The sequence below is a fragment of the Hydractinia symbiolongicarpus genome, chromosome 11, assembly GCF_029227915.1.
Source record: "Hydractinia symbiolongicarpus strain clone_291-10 chromosome 11, HSymV2.1, whole genome shotgun sequence".
Classification (NCBI taxonomy): domain Eukaryota; kingdom Metazoa; phylum Cnidaria; class Hydrozoa; order Anthoathecata; family Hydractiniidae; genus Hydractinia; species Hydractinia symbiolongicarpus.
In genome coordinates, this window is record NC_079885.1 from 26791190 (window position 1) to 26801459 (window position 10270).

Here is a 10270-nt window from a genome sequence, read left to right on the forward strand (position 1 = left end):
ATGGTCTCTCGTCGTTTGTATTTAGACGCTTCAAAGCCAAAAACAATCTTTCGTTCATTGTATTTGTGCCTGACACTACACCTACTACCTTGATGGTGCAGAAAATAAATAAAATCGGCTAAATATAAAGAGTATTTTAGTATATTCGTTGTATTAGAGTATCCTTTGAATGGTCCATTATAATTTGCTTTTTTATTAGAATGGCCTTGAATGTATTTTAGTTCCCTTTGACTCCTCCCAATTCTTACTGCATTGTCAGTCCTCCTTTTTGTATATATTATTTCTTTATAAAAAGTGTATACAATTTAGTTCTTAGCCTCCTCATTTTACATTGTGAATGCTTTTCATGTCGTATAACTTTAGTAGTAGCATTCTGGCGTCTGTAACGTCGTTTTGAAATCTATTTTTATGCATAGGTAAAATAATAATAAGTATGAAAAGTATGGAATATCTTCTCATCGTATTCATCTTGGGTTCCATCTTACCAGCTCATGCAACATTAAAGTAAGTATACTGTTTTTAAAAAGAAAATAGAAACACCTTTGTTTCTTTGATCACTTGATTTTGTTAATTTTAAGATTTTAACACTCTCAAAGTAGTTTTCCAGAAATTAAGAGCGTATTAAAAATACTCAGTCTAAATTCCTTCAAAAAAATAATGTAGAATTATTAACGAATACTTAAAGTTGTATTTACATTTTTTGCTCATACGTTACATGCATGTTTTTATAAAAATTACACATGAACAAATTTACACGTTCTTAAAAATTAAAGCAATCGTTCTTTCAGGAACTTAATTATTTATGGAATCGACGTGTCTACCAGGTTAGAACAATCAAGAACCGTTTAAGTTTGACAAAAAAGAACAGATTTAGGAACATGTCTAAAAGAATGTACCCTTAGGGTCATTTGATTTTCAATTTAATTCAAAATTTAAATCATAATTTCCGCACATTTATTTTTTTTTATCTTGAAACAATTTGCATTTTCATCAACAAAAAAATTATTTTATCATGGTTTTTTCAACCATTAGTTAAAATATGCACCCGAATAGAAAAACAATTTAAAAATTGCATATTAATTTTTCTTTCAGTGATACATGTCCTACAAAAACAAATACAGACTGTCAAGTATTTCCAACAACTCGCACCTATGCCTGCTCGATATATATTGGCAACCAGTTGTCATATAACAAAGAAAAAATTGATCAATACAATGAAGACTTACAATCTGCAATTAACCTGATACGAGTTGTCCTTGGCAACAGCACATGCGCAGACTTGCTGTTCTCCCTAATGTGTTCACATTTGCATCCAAAATGTCAAAACATACCACTACTATGGACGGATGTTAACAAGACAAAACCACAACCTCAAAAAATATGCGCTGAAACGTGCAGGCATTTGCACTATGGTGTATGCAAGAATGATCTCAATCAATTTGGTGAAATGGTTAGGCAGTTTGCAAGTATCACTATAAGTGCAGAGGTGAAATCGCTGTTGACAGAGTTGCTTATTTACAGATGTAACGACACGAATGTTTTTCCAACAACGTTATCCAATCCTGCTCCGGAATGTCTTCTCATCACAGGTGAATATAAATTGCCTTTATTTTTGTTTTGGCAGGTCGTGTCAAAGTGCGGCCTTGAAATGTGATAAGGTAAAGTAAATTAAATGGAAAACTATTTGTTAGCTCATTGAGGAATCCACTCTTTTACTGGTCCTTAGATTTTCGCGCCTCAAATATTTTCCGATCAGTATTTCGTGCATTTTTGTTAGCATGAAGTAATTTCAATACTGTGTGAGGAAGTCCAGGATATAGTTGCGACGCAACCATTTCGTACCGACAAAATACCGGTATTGTTGTAGAGACTAGTTGTTACTCCCTCGTTACAGCAAAGTCGATGAAACTATATCTTTTTTGTTATTTGTGGCGATCCCACTGATCTCTAGATGAGGCGCCTAAGAGCACGTAAATCGTGCCGAAAATCTGGGTGGAGGGACTGATACAACATATACTTTACGCTTTGTATCTAATAAACTATTATTCAAAAATGATTTTACCACAAATAGAAACAAAGGATACAGCCTATTGTTTTCCTTCTAGCAAAAACAGACATCCAAAGTTTTTGCTTTACGAAATAGTGTTGTTAATTTGTGTGCAGTAGAACTCTCATTGAATCAAGAAACTTTAGATTTTCACTAAAGTTTTTAATACACTGCATACTTTTGCTTTTTTACTACTAGAGGTAGCCGCAGATAACCACAATTAAAAAACAAAAAATGAGATCAGTGAAGATAACTCAGAACAAAACAGTAATGCTGGCTAGGATAAAAATATTTTCTAATAAACGAAACCTTAACTAAACAATATAAATACAGCTAGCTGCTGTATATATGTTGTTTAGCGGTAGGCTCCTAATCATGATGCAGCTACGTTTGTAGCTAAAATATGAATACGGATATTATTAGTATAAGGATAATATTTGGTTGTGTTAAATGTTCTCAACCGGGTGGAAAATCTAAACGACAAAAATTCAAGGTGAAAAAACTAGGTCTAGCAAAATAAATAAAGTTTTGGACAATGAAATGTGCTCACAAGGTATGCGGTTTCTATGGCAATTTTTTATCTCTTTTTCACTTCAGCTAAGTTCAAATCATGCTTAAATTTTAAGTGATTCTGTCAATCTCTAATATTTGGATATTGCTTTATCTTCAACTACCTGGACTTACTTTTGTAATACTTGATAAAGATGCCATCCAGGAAACATTGTTTTAAGGCCAAGAGGTTAGTTTTGAAATATCGGGTCTTTAAATGCATTACTACAAATCCAAAGGGCCTTCATTTACAATGTTACAGAAAAAAGATGGTGAGGTCATCCTGGAAAATTATCAGAATAGAGTAAAGTAACTTGCATTGACTGTAACGATAAAATCTTCCACTTTTATTTAGATCGCAATGAATTTCAGAAGAATGGTAAGAATAATACAATTTTAGCAAAATTAACCTGCGAAAATTCTAAGTAGCTATGCCAAAAAGCTGTTACTTCGGTGCAAGAAATTTATAGTGCAGAAACTCGCTTTCACGGTTTAGAAATTTATAATTTCGATGTTGCTCTTTGCTCGTTAAAGTATGGGAAACGTCTGCCTACATATTTGTACTACATTTGTAAAATCCAAACCAGATATATTTAAAATATATAGAGGACCATGCTCAAGTTCTTTCATGCATAACCACGTAACTTGCATCTCTGTTGCTTGCAAAAAGATTTTCACGACACGGCTGTTTGTTCTGAAGAGATATAAGTTGACTTGATTTCGTTTCATTAGGCCTATAAGTTCTGACATGACGAGCCAAACTTACCAAACTTAAATAATTGTGCTTCTAAAACCAATATCTAGCCGTGACGCACCGCATGGCTCGAGGTGTGAAACTAAATGCCAATCCAGGCTAAAGTATGCGCATAAAGTTGTTAATGTTGTGTCACGCCAAGTCAAACAAAGGCGTGATAAAATTACGGAAAAGTTCGGCACGCACAACCTATATACCAGGCTAAAGTAGTAGATGATAGTCTATAAGACTATGGATACTTTTTGTAATCGCAAGAAACAGTTTCTCTTGCGTATTTAAGAGCTCATGAGATACAAATCACAATAATGTAAGTATTATATTATTTTTGATTTTGCAGATACATGTGATGGGAATGGTTTTGATTATGCTGGGAATATAAATAAAACAAAATTTAATCAAACTTGTCTGCCGTGGTCGTCCGCATGTCTCAAACAGTACAGTCTGCTAGATATCTCCGGTTTAAACGAAAACGAGAATTTTTGTCGGAATCCATCTGGTTACAAGGAAATTCCATGGTGCTATATTTCACCTAATGGAACAGAATGGCAGTATTGCGATGTACCAAAATGCCCAGGTAGCTAAATACCCTTTTCATAATGTTATTCTCTTGATACGTGATGAAGTTTTTCACTCATTTGTTTGTTTGCTTACTATAAAGTCTTCCTTCTAACGTGTTTTCTGAGACAGATTTGTAACAAAATTCACAAACAAACTCTACATGTTGTAATAACTGAATAACCGGCTAGAATTTGGTACCAGCAAGAGCCTGCATATTCGGCATTAAGCAATGTATTGTAAAACACCTAACAATAAACTAGCTAAAGGGAGAGGGCATATGTGGGGTGGGTTCATTTTTGCACAATGCACTTTGTAATTCACGGTAATAAAAAATTGTTTATTCCTATACTAATATTTTTAGTGATCAATGGAAATTATTCACAATGGTCGGATTTTGGTGCCTGTATTGGCAAATGTGGAAGTGAACGTTACAAATCCCGCTTTCGCACATGCTCATCACCCGAACCAAAGTATGGAGGGAACAACTGTTCCTTATTGGGACCAAGCGACGAAAGGCTTTCATGTGGAATTTTGGAATGTAAAGTAAATTCAGGTATATGATTGTGCATATCCTTTCAATGCATACAAAAAGAGAATTACTTTCATATTAAATGGTTTAATGACTACTTTATGTCGTTACTACAATGATGCATAAAGTTAGTAAAACCAAAGGAAGTTTTAGTGTCATTTTTCAAACATGACCAAACAGATAAAAAGAGGGCAGACCTCTAAGTTGCCACTTTTGCACACAGGTAGACGAGTTAGGAAGCAATTACAGTTTGCTAGCGGCATTTTCTAGCACAATTAAAAAATCTATATTGGTGCCGTCAAAGGTTGCGAAATTCACTAACATGGTCGTTAGGACGTCGTCAACAAATAGCATGTTTGAAGATTTAGACATTGAATATTAAACTGTAAACAATTCAAATGCTAACTTGAAAGCAATCAATTTATTCATTTGTGGCCCTGAAAAGTGAAACCTGATGTCATGTTTACTTATATTTTGCCATTACTGTAGTGTTATTTATATTATTCGACACAATAAAAACAGAACAAGTAAATCATGGTACAAAACTGTGTAACATATCATAAATAACATTCAATTATACAAATAAAATTGACTTTCTACTACATACTTGTTCAAGTTGTGTTTCTACCACATATTTGTTCAAGTTGTCTTTCTACCACATATTTGTTCAAGTTGTGTTTCTACCACATACTTGTTCAAGTTGTGTTTCTACCACATATTTGTTCAAGTTGTCTTTCTACCACATATTTCTTCAAGTTGACTTTCTACCACATATTTCTTCAATTTGTGTTTCTACCACATATTTGTTCAAGTTGTCTTTCTACCACATATTTTTTCAAGTTGTCTTTTCACTATATATTTGTTCAAGTTGTCTTTCTACCACATATTTGTTCAAGTTGTCTTTCTACCACATGTTTTTTCAAGTTGACTGTCTACCACATATTTGTTCAAGTTGACTTTCTACCATATACTTTTTCAAGTTGTCTTTCTACCACATCTTTGTTTAAGTTGTGTTTCTACCACATCTTTTTTCAAGTTGTCTTTCTACCACATATTTGTTCAAGTTGACTTTCTACAACATATTTGTTCAAGCTGTGTTTTTTACCACATATTTGTTCAAGTTGACTTTCTACCACGTATTTGATCAAGTTGTTTTTCTACCACATATTTTTTCAAGTTGTGTTTCTACCACATCTTGGTTCAAGTTGTGTTTCTACCACATCTTTGTTTAAGTTGTGTTTCTACCACATCTTGGTTCAAGTTGTGTTTCTACCACAAATTTGTTCAAGTTGTCCCTCTACCACATATTTGTTCAAGTTGTCTTTCTACCACATATTTGTTCAAGTTGTCTTTCTACCACATATTTGTTCAAGTTGTCCCTCTACCACATCTTTGTTTAAGTTGTGTTTCTACCACATATTTGTTCAAGTTGTCCCTCTACCACATATTTGTTCAAGTTGTCTTTCTACCACATATTTGTTCAAGTTGACTTTTACCACATATTTGTTCAAGTTGTCTTTCTACCACATATTTGTTCAAGCTGTCTTTCTACTACATATTTGCCAGGCCAGCTATAAAAAATGACATAAAATATTGATTTAGAACAAAAAGGTCATTTATGTTCTTAGTGTTATGTATATACTATACAATTTGTGTTATATATATCGACAATATTATCATCAATATTGTTACAGAAGTGTCAGGACCCTGTCGTAGCACGCGATAAACATGTTTTAAAAGTGTTAATAAAGTAACATATTTTTTATTATTTTTAATTATAGACAGCCCTGTGACATATGTGGCGTATGGTATAGCAGCTGGTGTTGTTGTGATTACTGGTATCATCTTGGCAATTTTTATATACCGAAAAAAACGTAGGTAGATAAAAATATTTTCAATTACATATATTTTTAATAGGCAACGTAAAAGCGTTTTGTTAAACAAATGCCCTAATCTTGATAAAATGGCTGTTTAAAAGTTGCTATCCCAAAGTGAAAAATGTCCCAAAATTGTCAGAAACCCAATCGAAATGCATAGACTAAATATATGCTGACTTTAACACCAGGTAAAGATGGTTCTTCCATAAACTAGCAACTAGTTGTACATAGAAACTGATGATGTAAATAGTTTTGCTTCTCTCGTATTTTACTCTTTTGATTTTTTATGTTCTATGCTTGGTAATGAACTTCTAGGTTTTGCTGTTTAAACGACAATTTATAATTGGCGTTTACAGTTCTTAAGGCAAGTTGATCTTTTGCCTCATCCTCGCAGCAATAGCTACAAAAAGGTGCTAAAAGATAGACGTTTAATTTCAAAATCAATTACACTTTCGTATCCTACTTCCAAGATCGCGAGAAGGCTTGATTTTTCCCGCACAAAGATTGTGCGTTTTTTAAACGATACGGTTATTAATTCAAAACTCGTGCAACTGTGGCGCTGCGGCTAAATAATGAAGGTAAAATTAACGTTTGTTAAACTTATTACCTGTGTTTTTAGCTAAAAACATTATAGCGTATGACCAGACAGTCTTGAACCCAGAGACTATAGATATCTTGATAAAGCGAACAGAAGAAGACAGTATGCTAGTTCAACAAATTTACGAACATTTGAAACTTTTTCGTCATTGTCTTTGTTCAAATTGCATCAAAGACTGGTTGATTAGTTTGCTGCATGATTCAATGGCAAGTTCCCCTGTTGATATTCCATCAAATATCAGTACAATGATGCAACGCTTAGAAGAATATCAGTCTAAATATAATAACTTGCCTGATGTGCTCAATAATTGCCACAATGAGAAAAGTCACAACTACAGGGATGATCACGAAAATTGTTTCTATGAGAATGTGGTGAAAGAATGGGTACAAGAATGTGTACAGTATTCGAAATTGGGACCTATGAAAGATGGTGAAAGCGATGATAACTCCCAGAGAGCATTGGCTGGGGCATTTATGTTGAAAGGAGATAAAATTGTTCCGGTAAGTTCTTAGAATTTAAGTAATCCAAAAAAAATTCTCTGTTAGTCAAAATGCCCTTGCCGATCAATTGCTAGCAACTCTATGCCTACCCTTACTTTGCGTCACAACATTGATAGTATAGTTTAATACATTTCCCTACAAAAATGTTACAACTAGCGATTGTTACATTACTATACATATCTATCCATCTAAATGAAGTTTCTATGAAATTTAAACCAGGTTCTGAATATTGTTTTCTCTATCCAGGTCTATGATACACTTCTCAGTTCACGAAAAAATGTGGAAGGTGATAATGTATGAGAAATGCAGATGCCTGTTTCAATGATCAAACATTCTATTTCACATCGATTAGATTTTATTGTTCGGAACAGAAATACTGTAATTATCGTTCGAAGTCTAGAGGAGCTGTATTTGGAGGATGTGGAAAAACAATTTTATTGTTTATGACGAGGCAAAAATTCAACACGATTACATATTTATATACATATGGACATTAAACATTGACTGCAATACAGCAATGAATCACATGATAAGCAGATATTGCATGCCCATTCGTTGAATATCAAGACTGATCCACTCGAGGTGAGCAAAATTCCACTCGGCTGAGCAATGTGGAATGTTGCTCACCTCGAGTGGATAAACTTGATATTCAGCGTACGGGCATGCAATATATGCTTTATTATATACTTAACAACTTTTTTTCTTTGATGTGACTTCTTATTTTTTTGACCGAACGTAAACAGAAAAATTTTAATTTGATGACTCGAACGTTTTACGGAAGTCATTGCATTGCAAATTGAAAATACCAAAACAATCGTGGAATATCGCGTCAGTTATTGCATGGTTTTACGGAACATTTAGATTTATTGTATATAAAAAAGAGTTGACAGGTATATAATAAATGTAATTATTTTATAACGCAAGTGTTAAAATATCCCAGTGAGACATTATCAAAAATAAATACTGTTTTATATAACGGACAATAGGAACCCTGCCACCGCTAAAGTTTTTATGACTTGAACTGAGTAAGCACGAACAGCACTGCAGTACGCTCTGAGAAGAACGAAAAAACCGATAGGGTAAAGAAACAAAAAGAGGGTCAAAATTTCATAACGATAATTAAAACTTAAAAACATAAAAATTTAATAAAGCCAGAAAATTTAACGATCTCAGGAAAGCTTCTAATTTTAAATGTTGTTGCAGAGTATTTTAATGTTACGGAAACATATAATCCTTTCTTTTTCGCTGGTTCTTTTTCTACGCAAAAGACATCTCGCACGTTTTTTCTGTTCCACGTACCGTATATCCTCGAATAAACGCCTGAATTACTTATTTAATTTTTCAGCTTTTGAGGCATCTTTTGGAGAAACGCGTTTAAAAGAGGAAGGCGCTAATTAAAAAATTGCAGCTCATCATTTATACAAGTTTTAAGTTTACAAGGAGAAAAGAAAATGAGGAAACTAATTTAGTCGATAACTCCAATCGGAGTTATCAATTTTATTATACTATTTTTAAAAGCCAATTTTATAAAAACCACGGTCATTTGAAAGCGAAAGTTAAAGAAATTAATCACCCAAACAACATGAGCGAGAATGAACACTTGTCATTTGTTTTATTTTATGTAATATTTCTCTATTTAACGACTAGGGGGGTGTTTATTAGGGGGGGGCGTTGATAAGAGGGGCGTTTAATAAATATTTTGGTTTGCAAGGGTGTGTTTATTAAAGGGGGCGTTTACACAAAGGAGGCTTCATTAGAGGATTTAACGGCAAGCACTTTATAATAGTTGACTCTCCATTATTAGAATCTTCTTATATTAATCATGATCCATTTTAATTCGCCATTATATGTCTACTGAATTTTGACCGATTTAATAATTTGATCTGTTTTATCAATGCATCTCCAATTATCATTTAAACAGGGAAAAGTACGCAAAAAGGAAAGCATGGCAAGGTTTTCTTAACAATGATGGCTGGCGGTAACGTGAATAAAGAAGTTTTTTCGTCGACAATCTGTTTCTTCAAAATGTATCCAAAAATTGCATTCTATTACACATAAAATAAAATTCAAATTCGAGGAATTAAATAAAAATAGAGCGATACGTGATCAAATTTGAAAAACAAAATAATCAAATAGCAGCTTTCCAACTCTATGTTGGCCTGGACGAGCATGTGGGCAGTTGCACTGGGGCAGAAAGATCTCTAGTCAGCCGAACAGACATAAAAATACTTGTCTCCCAAATGTTTTCACTTCTGAGAATGCTAGCTAATGTAAAATCTCATTTTCCAGGTTATTGGAAATTCTGACGTGGTAATTAGCGGAAATCTTAAAGCCGCAGGGATTCTAGTCAAATTATTTTTTTAATTCAAATCCACAATCGTGCAACCATCCAAAATTTATATTGTTTCTCCATATAAAGCTGTTTACTATATATTTATAAATTTTTGGGACCACATGTAGATGTCAACGTTAAATGAGCTAATTTAAAGAGAGACTTGTAACTCATGAATTATGAATTCTTAATAAGCAAGTGTTGTAGAGTAGTTTTTAAGTTGTTACTTATTCTTACAATTTCAGAACTTATTAACTATATTCGCGGCCATGCCGTCCTGACTGAAAATCACCAGTTTCCTTTTGTTTATACTTGCGCAATTGATCGGGTTTCAAGGTCAGACGCCATGCGTTCAAGACATGAAATGACCTGCTGCATGATATTCTAATTTTTTTCTGGACGTTGTTATTTTGCCTCAATTTTTTTCCGAATAATATTTTTTTTATTATCCTTTGCTTTTTAAGTACTTTTGGTAAGCACCTGTGAATTATCTTCTGCAGTTTTTGCAAAAATTGGACATCTGGAA

The 10270-nt window shown here is 33.4% G+C and overlaps 1 protein-coding gene across 1 annotated transcript; it reads left to right on the forward strand.

The window, feature by feature from the left end:
- The first annotated feature begins 396 nt into the window (after positions 1-396).
- Positions 397-9942, forward strand: LOC130614207 (uncharacterized). Its single transcript, XM_057435630.1, has 8 exons — positions 397-504; positions 1093-1589; positions 2952-2975; positions 3688-3924; positions 4270-4461; positions 6219-6311; positions 6934-7412; positions 7659-9942. The coding sequence occupies exons 1-8, from the start codon at positions 434-436 to the stop codon at positions 7710-7712; spliced, it is 1647 nt and encodes a 548-aa protein (XP_057291613.1). The 5' UTR covers positions 397-433; the 3' UTR covers positions 7713-9942.
- Positions 9943-10270: the final 328 nt, after the last annotated feature.

Coding starts and splice junctions, on each gene's coding strand:
- LOC130614207 (XM_057435630.1), top strand. CDS start 434: ATGAAAAGTATGGAATATCTTCTCATCGTATTCATCTTGGGTTCCATC. Junction 1,590..2,951: donor GGAATGTCTTCTCATCACAG/GTGAATATAAAT, acceptor ACTTTTATTTAG/ATCGCAATGAATTTCAGAAG. Junction 7,413..7,658: donor AAGGAGATAAAATTGTTCCG/GTAAGTTCTTAG, acceptor TTCTCTATCCAG/GTCTATGATACACTTCTCAG.